General features: G+C 43.7%; 2 protein-coding genes across 2 annotated transcripts; one reads left to right on the top strand and one right to left on the bottom strand.

Annotated features, from left to right (window-relative positions):
* On the bottom strand, positions 1 to 23,024 carry ZNF570 (zinc finger protein 570). The gene is made up of 5 exons (XM_049786602.1): positions 22,980 to 23,024; positions 21,162 to 21,338; positions 11,108 to 11,234; positions 10,039 to 10,122; positions 1 to 1,619 (listed from the first exon to the last, which is right to left on the bottom strand). Exons 2-5 carry the CDS (start codon positions 21,192 to 21,194, stop codon positions 265 to 267), a joined length of 1,599 nt encoding a protein of 532 aa, XP_049642559.1. The 5' UTR covers positions 21,195 to 21,338; positions 22,980 to 23,024; the 3' UTR covers positions 1 to 264.
* Positions 16,985 to 18,477, top strand: LOC126027649 (voltage-dependent anion-selective channel protein 2). The gene has a single exon (XM_049786652.1). The coding sequence runs from the start codon at positions 17,129 to 17,131 to the stop codon at positions 18,002 to 18,004; it is 876 nt and encodes a 291-aa protein (XP_049642609.1). The 5' UTR covers positions 16,985 to 17,128; the 3' UTR covers positions 18,005 to 18,477.
* Positions 23,025 to 26,107: the final 3,083 nt, after the last annotated feature.

Here is a 26,107-nt window from a genome sequence, read left to right as displayed (position 1 = left end):
AGCACCCCAAAGACAATTTTAATGATTGAATTTCAACTTAATAGCAAATCAAAATAAGTTTTAACTAGAAACAATATGTGTAGTCTTAAACTTCAAAACAAAAGTTTGGATACATGGTGGGAAATGTAGTTATGGGAACCAAAAGTTGACATGGGAAGACCCAAATCAGGAGAAATCCCTAGCAGCAACCTAGGTGAGATAAACCTTAGGTGAGGGGTAACAATAGAGTTAGAGAATATAAATTACATAAATATTTCAGAGTACCTACAGGACTTGGTGAGTAACTAGATTGGGTGATGCGAGTGACTCCACAAGATGGATCCTCTGATGATGAGCAAGGTGTGCATGTTGCCTGAAGGTTTTTTTGCATTCCTTACATTCATAGGGTCTCTCTCCAGTGTGAATTCTCTGATGTTGGGCAAGGGATCCATAATAACTGAAAGCTTTTCCACAAACACTGCATTCATAAGGTCTCTCTCCAGTATGAACTCTCTGGTGTTGAGTAAGGGATGAGTCATTGCTAAATGCCTTTCCACATTTAATGCACTCATAGGGTTTCTCTCCAGTATGAACTCTTTGATGTTGAGCAAGATAGGCAATCTGGCTAAATGCTTTCCTGCATTCCTGACATTTATAAGGTTTTTCTCCGGTGTGAATTCTCTGATGTTGAGCAAGGTGTGAGTTCTGGCTAAAGGCCTTTCCGCATTCCTTACACTCATAGGGTCTCTCTCCAGTATGTATTCTCTGATGGACAGTAAGGTATGCACGGAGACTAAATGCTTTCCCACAGACACTACATTCATAAGGTTTCTCACCAGTATGAACTCTCTGGTGTTGTGCAATGGATGACCTGTTGCTAAATGCTTTCCCACACTCAATACATTTATAGGGTTTCTCTCCAGTGTGTACCCTCTGATGCTGAGTAAGGTAGGCAAACTGGCTGAAGGCTTTCCGACACACCTTACATTCGTAAGGTTTTTCTCCAGTATGGACTCTCAGGTGTTGAGCCAGGTGTGCATTTTGACTGAAAGCTTTCCTACATTCTTTGCATTCATAAGGTTTCTCTCCAGTGTGGATCCTCTGGTGTTGAACAAGATTTGATCTCTGACTGAATGCCTTCCCACATTCTATACATTTATAAGGTTTCTCTCCAGTATGAATTCTTTGATGAAGAGTAAGGGATGAACTCTGGGTGAAGACTTTTTCACAATCATTACACTTCAGAAGCTTCTTCTCTGTATAAATATTTTTATGCCTAATGGTAGTAGAATTTTCTTTAAAGCTTTCCTTAAATGTTTCATGCTTATATACTTCCTCCTTTTTTGGGATTATCTGTTGTTTGTGAAGCTGTGTATTTAAAAAGAAGTTTCCCCAAGATTTGGTATGTTCTTGTCTTCTTTCCTCAAGGGCATCTTCATGAATGAGTGTCTCTTCCTTAAAACAAGCTTTTTGATTCAGTGGTTGTCTCTCAAGATGATCCTCACATTTCCAATTTTCTCTTAAATAGCAGGAATCGAGGACATAGCTTGAAATTTTTTCTAGTGTCTTTTGCGATGACTGTTCTTCATACATGTTTTGCTTTGTAGTTAATTCTTCAGTTTCAGAAATAGGTTCCCAGCCTGAAAAATAAAAGTATTTTTCAATTATGTATCAAAAGGTACATGCAAAATGTGAAGTATGACTTAGATAGATATTAAAATTATAAATCCTATAAAGTCAAAAAATAAAGTATGGCAACTGGGAAATGCATTGTTACAACATGTTAAGCTATCTTATTTGTCCAGCACCACACAGAAGATATTTGAGTAAACTTATAACTGTTTAATGTAAATACGGGAAGATAAACTTAGAAACGAGGTTAACTCTATTAGAGTAGTATTCCAAGTACAAGATGATTCAGATCAGAGATGTAACAATAGAAATACAATAAGGTGATCAGACTCTGGTTGTGTTTTATGAGTACATTTTAACATAATGGTTGTTTAATGTAATGTAATAGAAAAATACATGCATGCTTGCAAAGTCTAGTCTTTGAAACATCATATGTAATAGACATCTACGCTAATGATCACAGCCATAATGTACAAGAGGCTTAGGGAGAAAGATATAGAACTAGAGTTTAGTTATGAAAGTGATTATCTTAAGCTACTATTTGAAATATAAATGCTGAGAAAGCAAAGTACATAAAATATTGTGCTTAATATAGAAATCTGCCTAGTATGTAATATCCAAGTTGGATGTCTAGAACCCTAAGCAACCTCAAAAGTGGCCCTTAGAGAGGAAAGAGCAGAAAGAAAAAAATAAGGGGGTTGGGCCACAGTCAGATGCATAGGAGTTACCTAGCACTGCACTCAAGAATTATTCCTGGCAGTGAACAGGGAACCATATGGGAGACTAGGGATAAAGCCTGGATCAGCCACATGCAAGGCAAGCACCCTGCCTGCTGTAATATTGCTATGGCCCACAAGGAAAAAAAAATTCTTAGCTAAAGATCTTAAATTGGGATTTTCAAAAAAAAAAAAATAAATAAAGACATTACATAAAGATAATAGACATAGATAAAAATATTAACAAGTAAGAAGCTCCATGCTTTAGCACACACCTAATTTTTGGAGAGCTTTATCACTCAATAAAAAAAACTTTATCTTGGGCCCAGAGAGAAGCACAGTGGCGTTTGCCTTGCAAGCAGCCAATCCAGGACCAAAGGTGGTTGGCTCAAATCCCAGTGTCCCATATGGTCCCCTGTGCCTGCCAGGAGCTATTTCTGAGCAGAGAGCCAGGAGTAACCCAACCCCTGAGCACTGCCAGGTGTGAACCAAAAACTAAAAAAAAAAAAAGAAAAGAAAAGAAAAGAAAACTTTATCAAAAAAATTAAAAAAAGCTTTATCGAGTGGTAAAGTTTGAAAAAATATATTAACAAGCAGGGTCTGGAAAGATAGTACAGTGGCTATGGTGCTTTCAGTGCAGGCAGCCAGCCCAAGTATGGTCCCAGGAACCCCAAATAGTCCCTGAACTCAGCTAGGAGTGATTTCTGAGCTGAGAACCAAGAATAAGTCCTGAATATGGCCATGTATGGACTGTCCCTCCCAGAAAACAGTAACACAAGGAATGAACCCCCATGATACCTCAACATTAAGATATTTAAAAATTAAAATGAAATAAAAAGAAATTAAGGAGGAGAAAATATAAACTTAAAAGCAAAATTGGGGCCTAAAGAGGTAGTACAGTGGGTAAGGCCCTTGCCTTGCAAGTGGCCAACATGGGTTCAATCTTTACACAGCATCCGGTCCCTTAAGCACTGCCAGGAGTGAAAGCGAGCACAGTGCCAGGATAAAGCCCTAAGCACAGCTAGCTATTGACTCTTCTCCCCAAAACAGGGATGGAATATTAATAATACATGATTCTAAATTAAATATTAGCATAAAACTAACCTGCCAATGATTTAAATGGTAAAGAATAAAATATTCTTTTATAAAACATGGAGTATTAGCATATATAATGAACTATCATAAAGATAACTAGTAACAACACTACATAATACTTTAAAATAATTATGTAGATGCAGTTACTTACAAAATATCACAAATCATTAAATAAAAGCATGTAGAGGGACTGGAGAGATAGTACAGTGGTAGGGCATTTGCCTTGCACACGGCCAACACAGTACAGACCCTGGTTTGATTACCAGCATCCTATATGGTCCCCCACAGCTGTCAGGAGTGATTTCTGATGGGTGTGATGAAAAATATGCATTTAGAGTATAAATCTATTATATTTAAACCTCTCGATTTTTCCCTTTTATTTTAGAATTTTAGAACTGATTTTAAAATTTTATTAGTGAGGGGGGCTGGAGAGATAGCATGGAGGTAAGGTGTTTGCCTTGCATGTAGAAGGATGGTGGTTCGAAACCCGGCTTCCCATATGGTCCCCCGAGCCTGCCAGGAGCGATTTCTGAGCACAGAGCCAGGAGTAACCCCTGAGTGTTGCCGGGTGTGACCCAAAAACCAAAAATAAAAAATTTCATTAATGAAAGCATAAATTAAACCTCCACAGAAGATATTTAACATAGACAATAAATAAAGAAAACTCCCTAAAAATAGGTTGACGTGAAATATCTTTTTTCCAATGAGGAACCCACCAAAAATCAGTATAAAGGATTAAGATAAACACCATTCCTGTATGTACTCAAGAATATATAACAATATATATAAATTTATAAAGATAAAATGACAATTTTTTTTTGGTTTTTGAGTCACACCCGGCAGTGCTCAGCAGTTACTCTTGACTATACACTCAGAAATCGCTCCTGAAACGCTCGGGGAACCATAGGGGATGCCAGGATTCGAACCACCATCCTTCAGCATGCAAGGCAAACGGCTTACCTCCACGCTATCTCTCCAGCCCTAAAATGACAATTCTTTTTTTAAAATATTTTTATTTAAGTAACATGATCATAATTGGGTTACAGTCATAACAAGAACACCCCCCTTCACCAGTGTAACATTACCCCTTCCCCCTTCTCATCCCCTTCCTGTATTCGAGACAGGCATTCTACTACAGTTATTTGTTTTTACGTTCAGTAAGTTGTATTTTTTTTCCTTAAAGGATAAGAGTAAAAAGATATAGTAAAGGTGTGATAGTAGCAATCGCCGTTGTTTGCATAGGTCCAGAAAAATGGGAAAATGGAAAAAAATCCTTGACCTGATTACAAAAAGGCCTCACCCCAGAAGTTTATTGGCATAAGACCGACTCTGGGTTCCAGGCATACCAGTCCATCCAACCCGGATCATTCTCTGTGGTCCCGGTGAAACTTTTTCACACTTTAACTATTGTTGGTATCAGATTCTTATATTTAAAGACTCTGGATTCTGTGCATTTCTTTCATTGATGTCAGGCTGATGTGGAGCATCCTCTAGTTTCAGCATACCATTAAATGTGGAGCGATCTGCCCTGCATGCAGACTGTTGCTGAGTCCTCTGGTGTAGTGTTAAATAATTAACGATGGTGGTGGATGGTGAAGGATGGATGGAGGGATCTTTTTCTGCCATCCCAGGCCACGTGGCTCCGCAATCCCCATTCAGCTGATGGGTCCCAGGTTTAGGTGAACGTGGAATCAGACTCATCCAGAGACAGGCATCAGGAAGCATCAACTTTATTCATGCCCTATCCACCACATGTGTGGCCTATATCATAACCTTTTAAGCATTTGCTATTCTTAGCTTGCCCTGCATCTTAACTCCTGTCAGCCATCTTCCCTTTGACCTCCATTGCTGGCCAAAGACCAAAAAAAGGCCGCACACCTAATCCCCTGGGTCAAAGGCCTTATTCACCTTCCAAGACCACTCCCCGGAATGGGAGGGGTCTTGCAGGTAAGGTTACACGTAATATCTGGTTCCCAAGACCCCTCCCAGAAATGGTCTCAGGTAACTACACCTAAATCCAGGGTGGAGTTACAGTCTGGGTGTTGGGATCACTCTTTGGAGTAAGTCAATGCCAAAGCAGTGGTAGGTCTTCCCTGGTAGAGGCTTGGATCCTGGTAATGTTATAGACAATTGTGGTTGTTTCCATAGATGGTATCCATTGTTCAGGTGTGTGTGGGCGATGCCCATTCTTCTGAGGCCTAAGCCAAATCATTATGCCAATGTTCAGGGTAAAAGGCCTAATTACATTACCAAATTCGTGTTCCTATCTCTATTAGATAGGAACTTGTTTGCATATGTTTTATTTCCCATTTTAATGTGCCTATGCAAAAGAGAAGCAATGCCACAAGATATTGTTGGTGCATCTGAGGGCCGACGAATAAGTCCAACATTCCCCGTAACTTGGTTCAAACATGAAATCTATACAGAGTTACTCTTCTACCAGTATTGCTTATAAAACAGATCTCAAAGGGGGAAAATCAAACAATCAAATAACAAATCCAGTGGCAAAATTGTCACTATATGAGGATGTTCGAAAAGAGTTATAGATGTTAAGGGAATACATCTGAGATATACGAAGGAGATACATGTGTCCCTTTTATGTTTTAGAAATAGTCAAGAGGGAAAGGGGTGTTTCCGAGACACCACTTTGGTCTGTGATTTGGACAAGCGAAGAGAACATGGAGCCATGTCCTCCCCTTGTTGCCTGCTAAAGCTTCTGACTTCCCAAGAGGCGTTTGCTTCCTAATTGCTGGAAGTTGAAAGTTCACCAGTCCCCTCCCAGCCCCTTGCAGGAGCAAGGAATCCTGGGGTCTCTTTTAAATTGCACCTCACCGGAACCCACTTTATGGGACCCTGAGCAGGTGTCCAGAAATAACCCTGGGGACGGGGAGGAAGAAGAGAGAAGGCTGTGGGGGGCAGCCGAGGCTGCATCTTCATCTTATCTTGGCCAAAAAGCCTACAGCATGAAACCTTGCCGTGACACGTTGCCCAAAAAATTACTGTGAAAGATATGTAATCCACCTTGGCCAAAACAAAAATCATTAGTACAGAAAAATGGTTAAATGTAAGGTAACAAGAGATGGAAGTGAGGGAGTAAAATATAAAACGAGCTCCTGGACGGCGTTCAGATAATGACAAGTAGATGAAACACAATGATATCCACATATTTGTCATAATGTTACACGCTCCCACGGGGTTTCACAATGCACAGGTTTAATAAGGAAACTTCCCTGGTAAGTCCTAATGTCAGAACCTATTGTGCTGCTATTCCCACCTCGCTGGCTTGCCCAGCCATGTGGCCAGGAAAAGCCCTGGAGTTCCAGAGGAAGGAGGTAGAGGGGTGCTGGGTGACCCATGTCCCGCACCCCTTCCTAGGCCTGGTTAAAGAGGCCTTTGGCATGGCGGAGGGCTGCCAAACGCCATGCTGGCAGAACCTCCCGGCTCCCAGGAAGGAAGGAGATCCTTCCCAAGCTAGAAGGCCAAAAGGTCAGAGCCCCCACCCCCAGACCCTCCCTTTGGAGCCGGGAGGGAAATGGGGAAAGCCTAGGAAAACCAATAAACTCCTCCAAGGGTAAAATGACAATTCTTACTAAATTTATCACTTTCATTTGGACACAATCACATATTTATGTGCATTTTAAAAAAGAACAGTGTAGGGCCCGGAGAGATAGCACAGCGGGGCTTGCCTTGCAAACAGCCTATCCAGAACCTAAGGTGGTTGGTTCGAATTCCGGCATCCCATATGGTCCCCCGTGCCTGCCAGGAGCTATTTCTGAGCAGACAGCCAGGAGTAACCCCTGAGCACCGCCGGGTGTGACCCAAAAACCAAAAAAAAAAACAACAGTGTAGAGGCCAAACAGATAACACATGCAATACATACTTGCTTGTCTTGTAGGTAGCTAACTCTAGATCAATCCCCAGCACCAGACATAGTCCCCTGAGCTCTTTCAGAAATGACCCCTAAACACACAACCCCATTAAATCCAGAGTACACTGGACATGTTCCCAAACACAGAAACAAACAAACAAAAAAATCCCTATCAAGATTCTATTGTTTTTCCAATAAATAAAAAAATATATTCAAAAAGATCAACGCCATAGGAAAAAAAATCTTTGAAAAGGAAGAACCAAGTTGGAGGTTTCACACTTTCTGATTTAAAAAATCTTTGCAAAGGTTCAGAGCAATGTACAGCATAGAGTGCAGCCTTGCACAAGGCTGACCTGGATTCGACCTCTGGCATCCTTTCTGGTTCCTTGAACCACAGGAATACCTGAATCTAGAGCCCAAATAATAAATACAGAATAAATATAAATAAATAAATACAGAATCCAAAGCTCTGAGTATTGCTAGGTATTCCCCCAAACCAAAATAAACAAGGTGATGAAAAACTAAAATATTTTCCATTGAGATTGGGTACAAGAATGTCCACTATTTCTACTATTATTCAACATAATAGTCAAATGCCTAGTAGCAACAATCAGGCACAAAAATGATTCAAACTGGAAAAGAAGAAAACTTTTTTCCTTAGAAAACCCTATAGAAAGAAAACATCAAAAACTAGCAGAGTGCCAAAATAGATCATACAATGGGTGGGGCATCTGCCTTGCATCCAGCCAACCCAGCCATCCCAGCAGGATTATGGTCTCCTATGGTCTCTCAGGAGTGAATTCTACATGCAGAGCTAGTAGTAAGCCCTGGGCACTGTCAGGTATGCCCAATCCCCCCCCCCAAAGTCAATATCACCTAAAATACACTTCATGCATAAAAAGGTAAAAATGTATAAATATAAATATCTTGTTGAAAAGTTTATGGTACAACTACTAAAAGTCAAGACTTACTAGCTAAATTGTAGGATAATTGTCACTACGATAAGGTACAGGGATGAATGACAGGCACTGATATTTCATAAGGCAGGGGAACAAAAAGACCTAAAATGGCACCAACAATTTTCTATTTATTTTTAAGTGAAAAATAGGTCAGTGAATGCTGTTGGTTTTTGTTTCTGTTTGTTTGTTTGTTTGTTTTTAGGCCACACCTAGCAACACTCAGGGATTACTCCTGGTTCTGCCCTCAGAAGTCACTCCTGGTAGGCTCAGGGGACCATATGGGATGCTAAGGATTGAACTCAGGTCAGACACATGCAAGGCAAATGCTCTACCTGCCATGCTACTGCTCCAGCCCCAAATGTTAAGTATATGCTAACATATACTTAATATCTGTGTGTGGCTTATTTAATAAAAACTGATGGTGCTCAGGGCTTACTCTTAACTCTGTCCTCAAGGCACTCCTGGCAATGATAGGATCTAAACTAGGATTGGCCTCATGCAGGGCCAATGCCTGAGCCTCTGTATTTTCTTTCCAGGTCCTTTTTTAATTTTCTTTTATTGACTTTTGATCACACCCAGTGCTATTTGAGGCTTACTCCTAGTTCTGCATTCAGGGATCAGTCCTGTAGGACTCAGGAAACCATATGGGGTGAGAGTTGGCTGTGTGTAAGACAAATACCCTACCCACTATACTATCATGCTGGCCCCTTTTTCAATGTTTTAATTAATTCTATAGTGGAGCCTTCCAAGCAATTCTGGGGAGATCCAGGGATCACTCCTAGTGAAACTTAGTCAACCAGGCTCTTAGGATTCAATGCTCAGGCCCAGCAATGTAATACTGCTCATGCTATGTGACAATAGGAGTACCAGAAGCACCCAATAGTGCTCAGCAGTAACCAGGGCCACACTTGGCAATGCTAAGAGAAACTATGTGGTGCTGGGGATTGAACTCAGAGCCTTTAACATACATAGTATGTGCTACAGTTCTCTGAGCTATCTACCTGACCCTGGAAAAAATAATTCATTTATAAATAGTAAAGGAAACTGGGAAGAAATATTTATGAAACTAGGAAGAAATATTACTCTAACAACAGGTAAATTAATTATAAATGAACTAGGAAGAGTATGAAAGGAGAGAGTTGCAGAGAACTAATAACTCCAGAGGTTCCAACAGTTTTATCTTTTTTTTTGGTGGGGGGGTTTGGGTCACACCTGGCAATGCTCAGGGGTGACTCCTGGCTCTACGCTCAGAAATTGCTTCTGGCAGGCTCGGAGGACCATATGGGATGCCAGGATTCAAACCACTGTCCTTCTGCATGTAAAACAATCGCTCTACCTCCATGCTATCTCTCCAGCCCCTTTTTTAAGAAAAAAAAAATTACTCAGCACCCCCTAAGAAATCTACCTCCTTTAAGGAAACAAAGAGAAAGCAACTCCCAACTAAATCCAAGACTATTAAGCCATCTGCCTAATCTTTCCAGTGACTTCTAGGGAGCGATGTCATTCACTCTGAGAAAGACTGACCTTTTCTTCGGTTTTGAGTCACACCTACCTGGCAGTGCTCAGTGGTTACTCCTGGCTCTCTGCTCAGGAATTACTTCTAGCAGTGCTCAGGGGGCCATATGGAATGCTGGGGATAAAACCGGGCTGGCCATGTGCAACACAAACACCCTACCTGCTATGTTATGGCTCTGGTCCCCTCAGACTGACCTTTTTAAGAATTATCAACAAAAGGTTAAGAAGTAAGAACTCTAAGCAATACTTTTACTTATTTTTTTTCTTCACTTACCTTCGGTCGGCTCTTTCTTCACGATCCAGGGCTCTTTGCCTTGTTCCAACAAGAATATCACACTTGGTTTAGAAAAGCAAAGACCTGCATATATATTTAAAAAATTAATTTTATCACGTTGTGGATATTCCAGAACTCACATCCAATACTTTGTTCATCAGAGAAAGGGGAGCTGCCTGTAAACTAGGGGAAAATGTGTCAAAGGAAAGAGACTCTGAGGCTTCCAAATGTAAACTAATAACGGACCTGCCCACTGCCAACTCCATGAATATTAAACCATTACTTAGCCACAGGCAAGAGACAGACCTTCAGCTAATCACTACATTCAAAAATGCACAATGATGGGTCCAAAACATAGTGGTAGAACATTTGCCTTGCACACAACCCCAGACAGACCCAGTTCAATTCCTGGCATCCCACATGGTAACCCCGAGCCTGTCAGAAGCTATTTCTGAGCACAGAGTCAGGAGTAACCCCTGAGTGCTGCCGGGTCTGACCCCCCCAAAAAAAAGCACAGTCATGTAACAAAAAGTAGTACTTTTTTTTTTTTTTTGCTCTGTTTGATTGTGGGCTGCAGCCAGCAGTGCTCAGAGCTTACTCCTGGCTCTGCTCTTACTCCTGGCTGGGCTTGAACCATATGGGGTGCCAGAAATTGAAACTGGATAAGCATGGTGCTTACATAGAAGGCAAGCACCATACTTGTTGTACTATCTCTCTAGACCCAAGAAAAGGAGTGGCAGAATGGGTAGAAAGAGAATGTGTGGTACTAGGCCCTTACCTAGGGCCTCAGATATACAAGGGAAATTCTGTACCACTGAGTTCCATCCCATGAACAGTACTCAGGTGTACAAGTTCAATTCTGTAAGAATTTCTGGAGCCAGAGCAATAGTATAGCAGGAAGGGCACTTGCCTTTCATGTCCGCAACACAGGTCTGATCCTTGACATCCCATGTGATTCCCTGAGCACCAACAGGAGTTAATTTGTTTTGCCTGAGTGCAGAACCAGATAACCCCTGAGCATCACTGGGTGTGGACACCCCACCACAGACACACACACACAATTTCTTACCCAGTGAAACCAATACTCTGTAGTTCTCCAACATCACATTACTATACAGACGCTTTTGAGAAGAATTCAGACAGTCCCACTCCTCTTGAGAAAAGTCTACAGCCACATCTCTGAAGGTCACCAACCCCTGAAAGAAAAGGAAAGAAATTATCTTATTTACCATAATCTCAATTGTTCTGCCTCATGCACACTGAGCCGTCCCTAACATCACATCCTCGATAATGTCATAAGTTCTTCCTAAGACCTGGGCCCGGAGAGATAGCACAGCGGTGTTTGCCTTGCAAGCAGCCGATCCAGGACCAAAGGTGGTTGGTTCAAATCCCGGTGTCCCATATGGTCCCCCATGCCTACCAGGAGCTATTTCTGAGCAGATAGTCAGGAGTAACCCCTGAGCACTGCCAGGTGTGGGCCCCCCCCCAAAAAAAAAAAGTTCTTCCTAAGATCATTCTTCTTGGATTTTTTATATTTTTGGAAGGAAGACACCCAGTGGTATCAAGGAACCCTGATATGGGGTATCAGGGACCAAACCTGGATAGGCCATGTGAAGGCCAGGATAGGACAATCTTATCCACTGTATTATCTTTGGCCTGTATATATCTCAGCTCATTCCTTGTAGAAGTAGTTCCCTACTGCCCAAACCTAACTATTTTTCTGTGTTACTCAATTCTTTTTAATTGTATGCACAACTCCAACAAAATGTCAGGACCATGAGGATAGAGTACTTTTGTTTTGTTTTAAACTTCCTTCTGGCTCTGCACTCAACAATAACTCCTACCAATGCTTAAGGGACTAAATAGGATGCTGGGGATCAAACTCATTTACTATTTCTTTGGCCATCCAGAGTATATATATTTTTTATTTTTATCAGTGCTATATGCCCAGAGAAGTATTTAGGATAGATAGGCATTAAAAGCATCTGCTGAATTCACAAATGGCTTGAAAGGTTCAAGAGGCTATAAGAGGATTTCAAAATTGAGAAAAGAAAAAGCTTGCTATAACTGAAAATTGTTATAGCCCAAAGAAAGTCATTAATCAATTAATATTTAAATACTTCAATTTAAAGTCCTTAAATGTTTGGTGTATGTGTGTTCCATTAATAATTCTGCTTCTGCTATTGGTGCAGGGAAAAGCAGAAATGTGAAGCAGGACCCAGTGTTCTCAGACTGAAAACTAAAGAAGATGATATATATGTTTGTTTATAAAAAGAGCAATGAGGGACATGCCAGGAGCTGGTCCCTTGCACTGGTATGTGGTGGGCACTGGGCTGGACAGCTAGCCAAAGAACCCCCGGACTGCCAGTCAGTCCGGGGGCCCAGATTCCCCCACGCCAGAATGGTCTTCATGCCTGATCTGGTAACCTGGGCCTTGGGGGATGGGATGGGGTGGAGGAAAACTCCACCCCTATCCATTCATTCACAAGCTGCAGAGGCCAGAGCTGGGCCTGGAGATGCCACATGCCAGTAGTTGGTCCCTTGCACTGGTATGTGGTGGGCATTGGGCTGGATAGCTAGCCAAAGAACCCCTGGACAGCTAGCCAAAGCAGATTTATCTCAACCATTTTCAAAAGCATATGCGCCCGCGCGACTTATACCCTTTTATTTTTTTTGTTTTGTTTTGTTTTTTTTTGGGCCACATCCGGCGGTGCTCAGGGGTTACTCCTAACTGTCTGCTCAGAAATAGCTCCTGGCAAGCACGGGGGACCATATGGGACACCGGGATTCGAACCAACCACCTTTGGTCCTGGATCAGCTGCTTGCAAGACAAACGCAGCTGTGCTATCTCTTCGGGCCGGACTTATACCCTTTTTAACATAGTCCAAAAATATTCTAATTGTTGACTATTTATAGGAAAGGAAATGGAATATCCTATGTATGGAGGATAGCACTCAAATAGATCTCTGAAGTCAGTGTCTAAGTGAATGTTACTTTCTTTTTTTTTTTCTTTTTGTGGTTTTTTTTTTTTGGGTCACACCCGGAAGTGCTCAGGGGTTATTTCTAGCTCCAGGCTCAGAAATTGACCCTGGCAGGCACAGGGGACCATATGGGGTGCTGGGATTTGAACCGATGACCTCCTGCATGAAAGGCAAACGCCTTACCTCCATGCTATCTCTCCGGCCACCTGAATGTTACTTTCTAATACAGTTATCCTCTCTGACTACCGAGGCTTAGCCTTAAACATTTTATTTATACAATGTATATAGCCCCTCTTCTATATTGCCTTTCCACACCCAGAGACCTTTCTACCCCCCTTCCATATCCCAACATGGATTTGTTATCTCCCCCTTATTTTTTTTTTTTTGTGTGGTTTTTGGGTCACACCCGGCAGTGCTCAGGGGTTATTCCTGGCTCCAGGCTCAGAAATTGCTCCTGGCAGGCACAGGGGACCATATGGGACGCCGAGATTCGAACCGATGATCTCCTGCATGAAAGGCAAACGCCTTACCTCCATGCTATCTCTCCGGCCCCTCTCCCCCTTATTTAACCCTGTTTACCCTCAGTTTTTAACTCGTTAGGCACCAAGACCGACCTCCTCCCCAACAGACCACCATCCAGCTCCTCAATGAAAGACACCCTCTTGATCCCTCATCTTGTGTCTCAGCAAGAAACCACAACCAATAAGCCTCCTGTTATGGATGAGAAAATAAGGCCACTATAGCAAGCAATCTTGGTATTTGCACAGGTCCTAGGACAGGGCTGAGGATAGAGCAAAAACATGGAGCACATGATACAGAAAACTGAACACACCAACAATGGTGGAACAGTACCTCTATCTTAAAGATGCTCAGGGGTCACTCCTCGCTATGTGCTCAGAAATCACTCCTGGCTTGGGGGACCATATGGGATGCCAGGGGATTGAACCCTGGTCGGTCCTAGGCTAGCGTGCAAGGCAGATGCCTTATGCTCTGTGCCACAGCTCCACTGCCCCCCAAAAAACCAGGTGAGGGCTGGAGAGATAGCATGGAGGTAGGGCGTTTGCCTTTCATGCAGAAGGACAGTGGTTCGAATCCTGGCATCCCATATGGTCCCCCGAGCCTGCCAGGAGTAATTTCTGAGCATAGAGCCAGGAGTAAACCCTGAAAACTGCCGGGTGCAACCCAAAAACAAAACAAACAAAGTCAGGTGAATCTGTCAAAGCAATAAAGCTCTATTGGGCATCTGATATAAATGTGTCATAGTAAAAGAAATTGTCTCATGGCTGGAAAGAGAGCACAGGGATCAGCACATGTGATATGGGATCAGTTCAGGTCAGTCCTTGGCATGTAGTCATCTGGTACAGTACCAGAGGTATCCTCCCAGCACCACCTAGGGTAGCTCCAGTGGCCCCAACGGCATTGCCAGGAGCCAAAACAGCACTGTATCCTCAGGTCCTCAATTTGGGAGGGGTCCCTGGAAGCCTGAGCTTCTATTTTCCATCTATCCATAAGCTAAGAAGGATGTGTTTATTAGTGCATATACTCAACTTATTCCTCTTATTAGAAATAAATAGCCCAATTTTCTTGTAAAGGCCTACCTCTGCACTCTCCCCCTAGAGCTAAGTTCTTCTTGCCTACTCAAAAACAGTGTTCCTTGGGGTCAGAATAGTGGGTAGGACATTTGCCTTGCATGCATCTGAACTAGCAATCCATATAGTTCCCCAAGTATCACAGAAAGTGATTCCATCTATTATGCTGAGTGAAGTAAGTCAGAGTGAGAGAGAAAGACGCAGAATGGTTTCACTCATCTATGGGCTTTAAGCAAAATGAAAGACATTTTTAACAGTATCTCAGAGACAAGAGAGATGAGGGCTGGTAGGTGCAGCTCATGACATGAAGCTCATCACATAGAGTGATGAGTGTAGTTGGAGAGATGACTACACTGAAAACTATCATAACAATGTGAATGAATGAGGGAAGTAGAAAACCTGTCTCGAGTACAGGTGTGGGGGAGGTGGGGAGGAGGGAGATCTGGGAAATTGGTGGTGGGAATGTTGCACTGGTGAAGGGGGGTTTTCTTTACATGACTGTAATCATACAACTATAATCATGTTTGTAATCACGGTGTTTAAATGAAGATAATTATATAAAAAAAAAGAAAAAAGTGATTCCAGAGAACAGAGCCGGGATTAAGTCCTGAGCATGTTTGGCCCCCAAAACATACAAACAAAACACAAAAAAGTGTTCCAGCAATTTCCTCCTCTTTTAGCTTCATCTTCAAATTTCCATTTCTATTGACTCTTCAATATCAAGTCACCCATCTTTAAAATTCTTGTAAACCAGTTATACCTTCAGTTGCTATTCATTTCCTTCTCTCTTTTTTTTTTTTTTTTGGTTTTTGGGACACACCCTGTGACGCTCAGGGGTTACTCCTGGCTATGCACTCAGAAGTTGCTCCTGGCTTCTTGGGGGACCATATGGGATGCCGGGGGATCGAACCAAGGTCCGTCCTAGGCTAGCGCAGGCAAGGCAGACACCTTACCTCCAGCGCCACCGCCCGGCCCCCATTTCCTTCTCTTAAAAAAATATATCCAGGCGGGGCTGAAGAGATAGCACAGCGGTGTTTGCCTTGCAAGCAGCCGATCCAGGACCTAAGGTGGTTGGTTCGAATCCCAGTGTCCCATATGGTCCCCCGTGCCTGCCAGGAGCTATTTCTGAGCAGATAACCAGGAGTAACCCCTGAGTACTGCCAAGTGTGGCCCCAAAAAACAAAACAAAACAAAAAAAATATATCCAGGGACTGGAGAAATAGCACAGCTGTAGGGCATTTGCCTTGCACATAGATGATCCAGTACAGATGGTGGTTCGAATCTTGGCATCCCATATGGTCCCTGTGCCTGCCAGGAGTGATTTCTTTTTTATGGGGGGGGGTTTGAGGGGCCACAGCTGGTGACGCTCAGGGGTTACTCAGGGCAATGCACTCAGAAATCGCTCCTGGCTTGGGGGACCATATGGGACGCCAGGGTATTAAACCACAGTCTGTTTAGGTCAGCTGTGTACATGGCAAACACCCGACTGCTGCACCACTGCTCCGGCCCCTGCCAGGAGTGATTTCTGAGCACAGAGCCAGGAGTAACCTCTGAGTGCTGGCGGATGTGACCAAGAAGCAAAAAACAACAAAAAAAAAATTTCCAGAAGCAAAAAACAAAAAAAGATTTCCACAAGCAAAGTAACAAAACGATTACAGCCAAACTATGTGAAAGAATTGTTTATGCTGTTTTCCATCTTTTTCCAACATTATGAAAAATAAAATTACGTGCGTAACAGGATCACTCTGGCTATTTTACTGAGAAAAAAAACTAATATAATACAAGTAGAAATAGAAAAGTTAGCAGAATATAACAATAATCCACTTAAGATGATAGTTCAGGCCAGAATGAAAACTGTTTAGCCAGAATGATGGTAGTAGAAAATGGCAATTCTGTACATATTTTGAAAGTAAAACAATTAGAATTTTGATGGAAGATTTTTTTCTTTTTGGTTTTTGGGCCATACCTGGTGAAGCTCAGGGGTTACTCCTGTCTATGTGCTCAGAAATCGCTCCTGGCTTGGGGGACCATATGGGACACCAAAGGATTGAACCCCAGACCATCTTAGGCTAGAACAGGTAAGGCAGATGCGGCATGCGCCACCATTCTGGCCCCTTGATGGAAGTTGTTTTTTTTTTTTTTTTTTTTGGTTTTTGGGCCACACCCCTCAGCACTCAGGGGTTACTCCTGGCTCTGTGCTCAGAAATTGCTCCTGGCAAGCACGGGAGAACATATGGGATGTCAGGATTCGAATCAATGTCAGTCCTGGGTTGGCCTCTTGCAAGCCAAACGCCCAACCATTGTGCTATCTCTCCTGCCTCTTGATGGAAGATTTTTAACCTAAGCAATTAAGATAGAAAAGTGTTTGCGGTCTCCTTCACTTCGCCCTCCAGCCGCATCCGCTGCAGCTTTAGCGCCCGGAGCAGGAGGAGAGCCGCTTGCAGCTTCGAGCGGCCGCGGCCCCGCTTCAGGAGACCCTCCCGCCAGATCCTCTCGTCGCCCTCCGCCCGCGGCCTCGCCATGGCGGCCTACTGCAAACGGCAGATGTGTGTTCCTCCTTCATATTGTGACCTTGGCAAAGCTGCCAGAGACATTTTCAACAAAGGATTTGGTTTTGGGTTGGTGAAGTTGGATGTGAAGACAAAGTCCTGCAGTGGTGTGGAATTTTCAACATCTGGCTCATCTAATACAGATACTGGTAAAGTAACTGGGACCTTGGAAACCAAATACAAGTGGTGTGAGTATGGCTTGACTTTCACAGAGAAATGGAACACTGATAACACTCTGGGGACGGAAATTGCGATTGAAGACCAGATATGTCAGGGTTTGAAACTGACGTTTGATACCACCTTTTCACCAAATACGGGAAAGAAAAGTGGAAAAATCAAGTCTTCTTATAAACGGGAGTGTATAAACCTTGGCTGTGACATCGACTTTGACTTTGCTGGGCCCGCGATTCATGGCTCAGCCGTGTTTGGGTATGAGGGCTGGCTTGCTGGCTACCAGATGACCTTTGACAGTGCCAAATCCAAGCTGACAAGGAATAACTTTGCAGTGGGCTACAGGACCGGGGACTTCCAGCTACACACCAATGTCAATGATGGGACAGAATTTGGAGGATCAATTTATCAGAAAGTCTGCGAAGATCTTGACACCTCGGTAAACCTTGCTTGGACATCAGGTACCAACTGCACTCGCTTTGGCATCGCAGCTAAATACCAGTTGGATCCCTCTGCTTCCATTTCCGCAAAAGTCAACAACTCTAGTTTAATTGGAGTAGGCTACACTCAGACTCTGAGGCCCGGTATGAAGCTCACACTGTCTGCTCTGGTAGATGGGAAGAGCATTAATGCTGGAGGCCACAAACTCGGGCTTGCCCTGGAGCTGGAGGCTTAAGCCAGCCCAAGAAACCTCTGGGAAATGATGTCAGATTTGGCCTTAATATATTTCCATTGTGACCAGCAGGCTTCTCTCTCCCCTCTCTCCCACCCCCAAAGAAGGTGATCAAACAAAGGGTGATCTAAATAAGAACTGTATTTTAAATATTTAGACGGCTACTTGTTAGCTGGTTTCTAGTTGAATTGGTTACCTACCTAGTTACCAGTGCTGCGCCATGCAGTCACCTATACATTATTTAAATGTATTTAACTGTTCAATGAGCTGCCCACCAATAATGAAATAGACCTTTATGAAAACTGTGCAATTGTGTGCATGTTTGTTTTTATGTTCCTTTTAACATTGACTATTGCCATTGAAGGAGATGGATCAGTGGATAATTTAAGATGAGGCTTTTTTTTCTGTTCAGCCATTATTAGTTACTTTTGGTATCCTTAATTATTACAAATTATGAATAAAATAAGTATAATGAATGACTCCCAAGTATTTGCAGAATTTGCCAGCTAGAATCAAGTCTCCCTGGTATCTAGGTAATCCTTTTATTTTTCAGTGAGCAATTTTGCTCTTTACACCAATCTAAATCTGTGCCATAGACTTCTTTGCTTTGTGACCCTAGACTTAACTCCATGAGCTTTTTTTTTTTTTTAGATTACAATAAAATAAGGATATATGCCTTAAAAAAAAAAAAAAAAAAGAAAAAAGAAAAGTGTTTGCATTTCTAAATTGGTATTCTGTTCCTACCTTTTCCCCCATTTGATATATTCTCAATGGCAGTGATTCAAATAAAATGAAAATTAGATCATGCAACTCTAGCCCCAAAACTTATGATATCTCATTTCTTGAGTTTGAAATGTTTAGAATTTGTTTTTGTTTTTTTTTTTTTTGGGGGGGAGGACCACACCCGGCGTTGCTCAGGGCTTACCCCTGGCTGTCTGCTCAGAAATAGCTCCTGGCAGGCATGGGGGACCATATGGGACACCGGGATTCGAACCAACCACCTTTGGTCCTGGATCGGCTGCTTGCAAGGCAAACGCCACTGTGCTATCTCTCCAGGCCCAAGATGTTTAGAATTTGATGCAATCTGTTGTAATGATATTCAATTAATCAATCATACTGAAAACATGATTAGGCAAGAAAATATGGAGATTTAATTATTTAATGTCAAGATGAAGGCAACTAGGCAATCACCTGAAATAGCAGCACAAAGTACTTTAAATAAGAAGATTAAGGAGCCAGAGCTATAGTACAGAAGGTAGGGTGCCTGCCTTGAACTCAGCAAACCCAGATTCGATCCCTGGCACCATATATGGTCTCTCAAGTTTGACTAGGCATACCTGACATTCAAAGCCAGAAATAACCCCTGAGTATCGCAGTTGTGACTCAAAAACGAAAAATAAATAAATAGGATTCCTGGCAACACAGCACACATGTAGGATAAAGAAAAGAAGCAAAGAATGTGGTTTGTCAATTGGTTACTTGGTGACAATACACTGAGGCATTGCAGCAAGAGTGGCAAGTCTTAGGGGGCCTATATTGGTGGGAGTCTTGTGTTAAGACTCATTCTGTGGGGCCAGAGAGATAGCATGGAGGAAAGGCATTTGCCTTGCATGCATAAGGATGGTAGTTCAAATCCCGGCATCCCATAGGGTCTTCTGAACATAGAGCCAGGAGTAACCCCTGAGCGCTGGCGGGTGTGACCCAAAAACCAAAAAAATAAAAAGACACATTCTGTTTTATGTCCCTTAGAGACATTTGTTAATCTACTAATTGTTTTGGTGGGTCTGCTCCCTTCCTGTCTAAGTAAATGTGGGTTTGGATCCTTCTGTTCTGCTCTCATAAGCTTTATGATTTATGACCTATAAGCTCTGCCCAGCTCCCAGAACAAGCTACTCAGAGTTCCAAAGGCCAATGGCTGCCTCCCTGGTTACCTGTGCTCAGCTCCCTGCTCGTGTTTCTAATTTTCCCCTCATTACAATAATACATAAAAGTAAGGTATTTCTTAGTTAAAAGGATACACGAAGAGCAAAAACTATACATATCACAAATCAAATAAAGATACAGAGCAGATAGTCTGAAATATAAGTCTGAACTCCAGGAGAGTGAGCTGGGCTTTAACAATTTGGTAACTGTTGGCATATAAATGATATTTAAGGTTGGTTTTTTTTTGGGGGGGGGATTGGGTCAGACTCAGCTGCTTTAAGGAGTTACTCCTGGCTCTGCACTCAGAAATCGCTTCTGGCTGGCTCTGGGGATCATATGGAATGCTGGGAATGGAATCACCATCCATCCTGGGTTGGCTACGTGCAAGGCAAACTCCCTACCACTGTGTTATCTCTCCAGTGCCCTATAAATGGTATTTAAGGTCATGAGGTAGGATGAGATCAGCAAAGAAGTATAGCAAGAGTGAAGAAGGGGATCAAAGAGTATGTCCTCTTATTACTAATTACTTAATTAAATTTTGTTGAATGAACTAATAGAGTTTGGCCAAAAACTAGAATGTAGTTATTTCAAATCTTAGGAAACAGAAGGAACATAAGTTAAAAATGTACTCAACTCTGGTGCTGGAGCAATAGTACAGCAGGTAGGGCACTTATCTTGGAAGAGGCCAACTCAGGTTCCATTCCCTATGCCACATTTGATCTACAGTGGCCTGCCAGGAGTGACTGAGCTCACAGTCAAGAGCAAGCCCTCAGGGCCTGGAAAGTGGTGCTAGAGGTAAGGTGTCTGCCTTGCAAGCGTCTGCCTTGCAAGCGCTAGCGTAGGACGGACCACGGTTCAATCCCCCGGCATCCCATATGGTCCCCCCAAGCCAGGGGCGATTTCTGAGCACATAGCCAGGAGTAACTCCTGAGCGTCAAATGGGTGTGGCCCAAAAAACAAACAAACAACATAAAGAGCAAGCCCTGAGCACCAATAGGTGTGGCCCCCCCAAACAAACAAACAAACTAGAATGTACTAAATTCACAACATGGAAGGTAGCGTGGACAGAACTGAGTGAATGAGCACAGAGATGACCAGATTATTTAGAACACAGTGGGCCAAGGCAAAGACTTAAGCATATATGACTGGTTTCCCAGAAGTCTCAACAGAGTAAAATTAATGCCTGCTTGTTTTGAAAACAAGAAAATATTTCAGGAAAGAGAAAACACCAGCACACCTGGTATGTGGCTTTGAGAAGTTCCACAGCCATTCTTTCTTCCCTTCTTTTCTTCCTTCTCTCTTCTCTCCAGAAGTGGCAGGATCCTCAGATGGCTGAGAAGGGGACGAGGGCCCATGAGAAACTCAGCTTTTCTTGTATGAGATGCACACCAGAGTTGCTATTGGCTTCTTTTCTCTCCTATCAAGAGAAGAGGATCCCCAATAATTTTAAATTAAAAAAAAAAAGAAAAGAAAGAGAAAAACACAGACCTAGGAATTTTTTGCATTCAATCTAACACGTGCCTAAATTATTTCCTTATTTTGTAACAACCGATTTCCTAGATTTTACAGATTCTAAAGGACATGATCATTGACATAGACACCCAATTCCTAAGCGCCGGGCACCAAGATCAAATAAATGCCTTCTTGCTTCCTCGATCCTTAATGAATGGCCAAGGAACTTGGTGGTATGTGCCATCACTTGGCTAGCTTGAAAAGACAGAGGCCGGCTCTGTACCACCAAAAAGAGATGTCTAAACACCCCAGTCCTGCCCACCTTCCAACATACCTGGTAGTCAGTGGCCTCCTGTATGCAGATACCCACTCCCACACTTCTAAGCCTCGGGTGTTAGAAGTCAGCCACCAAGAGGCCAACGGACCAAGAAGCAGAGGCCACCCTCCCTCCTGGACTGACAGTCTCCCTCTCTGCCATCAACCGTCGAAATCACTGGCTGAATCCGAGCCCAAAGGATGACAGTCTCTGCAAGCGTCACACTGTGGGCCTAGGGACCAGGGTCTGGGTACCCCAAAGTCCAGCCCTCAATCCTTGACCTACCAACCTGCAGAACTGAACTGAGCAGAGCCAGGCCCCGCCTCGGAAGAATTACAGTAGCTCCGCACCCCGCCGGCGTCCAGCCTGGAGGCAGATCCCAGCCTGAACGGCCCAGAAAGCATCCACCGGGGCTCAAGGCGGACACAAAAGGGCTTCCGGCCCAGTGTTCGCAGAGGCCACAGGGAAATGTAGTCCAAGCGAGGGTGGGTTGGATGCCGTTGCGCCGGCGCCACAGGATCCTGTTGCCTATGGCAACGGAGCAGCACAGGCGGGCTGGGAAAGCCTTTGCACCCCGATTCCGAGGGTCCTGTGCCCTCCTCTCTTATAGAATTAAACCTCAGGTTCTAAAGCCAGGACACTGGAGAGATGCGAGCCTAGAAGCAAAGCCAGATCCTGGATTCCTAGATTAGATCTAGGAACTGAATCACACATACACAAGGCGGGAGAAATGGATTCAGGAATTCCAACCTTCTGTCCCTAAGTAGCAGCAGGCTCCGTTGGAAGTCTGAAAATGCAAAAGAAATGGAAAACACTTTTTCCTAAAAAATCCGAGGGTTTATTAGGGAAGGAACAGATAATACCGGGAGGTGGGATCACATGGTCTAAAGAGCACCAACCCAAGGTGCTCCATTCAAAGATTGGGTTTCCAACCACTGCGTAAACAAGGCGTATACTGAGTGGGATGGGTTGCAATGCGATTCATCTCACACTCTCCAAGGCTTTCCAGAGGAATCTTGCAGTGAATTCCCATCCTGGGCGCGTCACAGAGACAGGGCCCGACGTCACATTAGACGTCACAAGGTAGACAGACCCGAGTCCGCCGTCCTTAGCAACCTGATCTCAGGACACAGCGGCAGTTGAGGCCGCTTAACGCACTGCAGGTGGGCTGCGGGCTGCAGCCTCGCGCCCCTACAATGAATGAGGGGCGATCTAATGGTTACGAGACCCTTAGATGCTCCCGTAGTCACCTGATCGCACGGTCCCAAATGTTATTCAGCCTTATACATGTCCTACCCCAATGTCCACTGCTAAAATCATCCACACAAAGCCGCCCTAATTGCCCTTCTCGGCCAATAAGAATATTTAAAATTCTTTTTTTTTTGTTTTTGTTTTTGGGTCACACCCGGCAGCGCTCAATTAGGGGCCTCCTGGCTCTACGCTCATAAATCGCTCCTGGAAGACTAGGGGGACCTTAAGGGATGCCGGGATTCGAACCACCGATCTTCTGCACGAAAGGCAAACGCCTTACCTCCATGCTATCTCTCTGGCCCCGAATATAAAATGTCTTATTCTAGAACTAAGAATATAGGCCCATCATCATCAAACTAAAATCCAGTCTCTGCCGGAAAAGGCTAAACTAAACCGACTGAGTGGGGCTGGCTGGCTGCAAGGACTAGGCAGCACATCTCCAAAAAACCCCGAAGGCCCTTAGACCTGACTAAAGAAATCAACATGTTGCCGAAAGTAGTAGACTTGGGCCGCGGAGGCTTCTGGGAAATGTAGTCCGGAAATGGAGAACCATGGGCCTCTGAAAATTCGCCTCAGAATCAAATTGTCCTCCTAGGACCCCATAGGGCAGGCCACGCCCATTTAACGCGCAGGGGCTTCTGGGAATTGTAGTCCTGCATCTAACGGACTTCGGGCTCGCGCGCGCTGGGCCACAGACAGCTCTGACCCGAGGAGTGTCTGTCGCCTTCAGGCTGCGGGCGCAGAGGCGTGTTCGGGGTGTCGTTGAGGTGCGGAATTGGGGATCTGTGTCCGCGGGCTCCTGGTGAGTTGTCGGGAGGCCCCGAGCTCTGAGCGTCGGCCTCTTTGTGCGAGGTGCAAATAGGGGCCTGCAGACCTGTGGTACCCGGGTGTTAGGGGTTGGAGGATGCTGGGGCCGAGCCGGGATGCCCACTTGCGGGAGGTGTTTGTATTTGTTTGTATTTGGTTGGTTGTGGGTCGCGGGGCCCTGTGTGGAAGTGGATTTGGGGGAGATGCCGGTTGCAATTTTCCTTTCGTGTTGCAGTGTGGACGTGGGTGTGGAAGGCAGAGGAAGGATGTGTGGGAAGATTCACCAGACGTACCAGGGCTACTTTTTATTTATTTATTTATTTATTTATTTATTTATTTATTTATTTATTTATTTATTGGTTTTGGGGCCAAACCCGGCGGTGCTCAGGGGTTATTTCTGGCTATGCACTCAGAAATCGCTCCTGCAGGATCGGGGACCATATGGGATGCTAGGAATTGAACCCAGGACGCCTGCGAGGCAAAATGCCCTATCCCCCCTGCTATCGCTCCAGTGTCAGGGCTTCATTTCTTGGGCGACGAATGGATGTTGGGGTTGTGCACATCAATAACCCTAACTCTGCATCTTGATATACTTATTTTAAATTTTATATTCATGTTCTTAGCAACGTGTCATTGTGTGCATTCCAGCTTCCTGCCTCTTCCCTGCTCTAAATCACGGAATCAAGGAAAAAACACCGAGAAACCAATTATTCTGCTGTCAAAATTTGCTCCCATCTTTTTACCCCTTCCGTTGTGAATCCATATTCACTTATCCTTATATATGTACATGTTGCTTAAAAAGGGCAGTCACACATTGTACATGTGGTCAGTTGCTAATGCTTGTCTTTTAACTGTACAAGTTATTTATCTTCCCATTTAAGCAATTACAAATCCTTTGCTATCACTTACAAGTTTTTCATGATATACGTTTTAACATATTCCTCCTATGAATAATATACATCTTTTTCTCTACTTATTATTTGTATATGTTTATCAACAATTTTTGGCACCTGTTGTAATGCACTTTTCTAATATTTTATTATTGGAGAGCAACCTCTTAGAAGTGAAACTGATAGGGGCCGAAGTGGTGGCGCAGTGGTAGGGTGTTTGCCCTGCACATAACTGACTCAGGACAGACCTCAGTTTGATCCCCGGCATCCCATATAGTGCCCCAAGCCAGGAGCGATTTCTAAGAGCAGAGCCAGGAGTAAACTCTGAGTGTCACTAGGTATGGGCCCCCCCAAAAAAAAATTACTTCTGGTACTCTCAAGGGGCCATACGTATGCATATCTTTAGGATAAAGATAAAACTGAAATGTGAACAGAAAAATTAATGATTAGAGCCTAGACAGTTCAATGAACTGAGTGCATATCTTGTATGCAGGAGGTCTAGGTTCAGTTCTGAACTCCATTAGCCACATGCAAGGTAACACCCTACTCACTATGCTGTTACTCAAGCTTGTCATATATAAAACAATTATTTAGGGGCTGGAGAGATAGCATGGAGGTAAGGCATTTGCCTTGCATGCAGAAGGACAGTGGTTGGAATCCTGGCGTCTCATATGGTCCCCTAAGTCTGCTGGGGGCCATTTCTGAGCATTGAGCCAGAAGTAGCCCCTGAGTGCTGCCGGGTGTGACCCAAACTCCCCCCCCAAAATTATTTAAGTTTTAATTTGCAGTACTGTAGTTTGATAAGTGCTGAGGTTTCATATAAAATTGCTCTTGAGAATCAGAGATGTAGCTCAGTGATAGAGTATTTCCACTGTATATAATAGGCCCTGCAGTCCCGGGCAGTGGCGCTGGAGGTAAGGTGCCTGCCTTACCTGCGCTAGCCTAGGAGACGGACCGAGGTTCGATCCCCCGGCGTCCCATATGGTCCCCCAAGCCAGGAGCGACTTCTGAGCATATAGCCAGGAGTAACCCCTGAGCGTTACCGGGTGTGGCCCAAAAAAAAAAAAAAAAACCAATAGGCCCTGCAGTCAAGCTCTAGAACTCCCAAAAATCTTTTTGTAATTAAATTTTTCTCTTATTTTCCACAGAATTCTTCATAAATTAAAGATTCACCTACTCATCCTCTAACCATCTGCTGAGTGCTGACTTATCTATGTGGCAGGAGCAATTCTAGATGCTTTAGATAGAGCATAGAACACAAAAGACACCGTGGTATCATGGTCCTTGTGTGGGCAAGATAACAAATAAGGCAAGTTCCATATAATATATGTTAATAATGATAAAATAGAGCCGAAGTAATAGCCCAGCAGGTAGGGCATTTGCCTTGCATGTGGTCGACCCAGGTACAATCCCCACTATCCTGTATGTTCCCTCAAGCTTGCAAAGAGTAATTTCTTTTCATTTTTT

The sequence above is a fragment of the Suncus etruscus genome, chromosome 14 (genome assembly GCF_024139225.1).
Source record: "Suncus etruscus isolate mSunEtr1 chromosome 14, mSunEtr1.pri.cur, whole genome shotgun sequence".
Taxonomy (NCBI): domain Eukaryota; kingdom Metazoa; phylum Chordata; class Mammalia; order Eulipotyphla; family Soricidae; genus Suncus; species Suncus etruscus.
Note: the sequence above shows the minus strand (reverse complement) of the source record. Positions and strands in the feature narration are given on the sequence as shown.

Coding starts and splice junctions, on each gene's coding strand:
- ZNF570 (XM_049786602.1), bottom strand. CDS start 21,194: ATGGCTGTGGAACTTCTCAAAGCCACATACCAG. Junction 11,235..21,161: donor TTCTCAAAGCCACATACCAG/GTGTGCTGGTGT, acceptor CTTTTCTTTCAG/GGGTTGGTGACCTTCAGAGA. Junction 10,123..11,107: donor CAGAGTATTGGTTTCACTGG/GTAAGAAATTGT, acceptor ATATATATGCAG/GTCTTTGCTTTTCTAAACCA.
- LOC126027649 (XM_049786652.1), top strand. CDS start 17,129: ATGGCGGCCTACTGCAAACGGCAGATGTGTGTTCCTCCTTCATATTGT.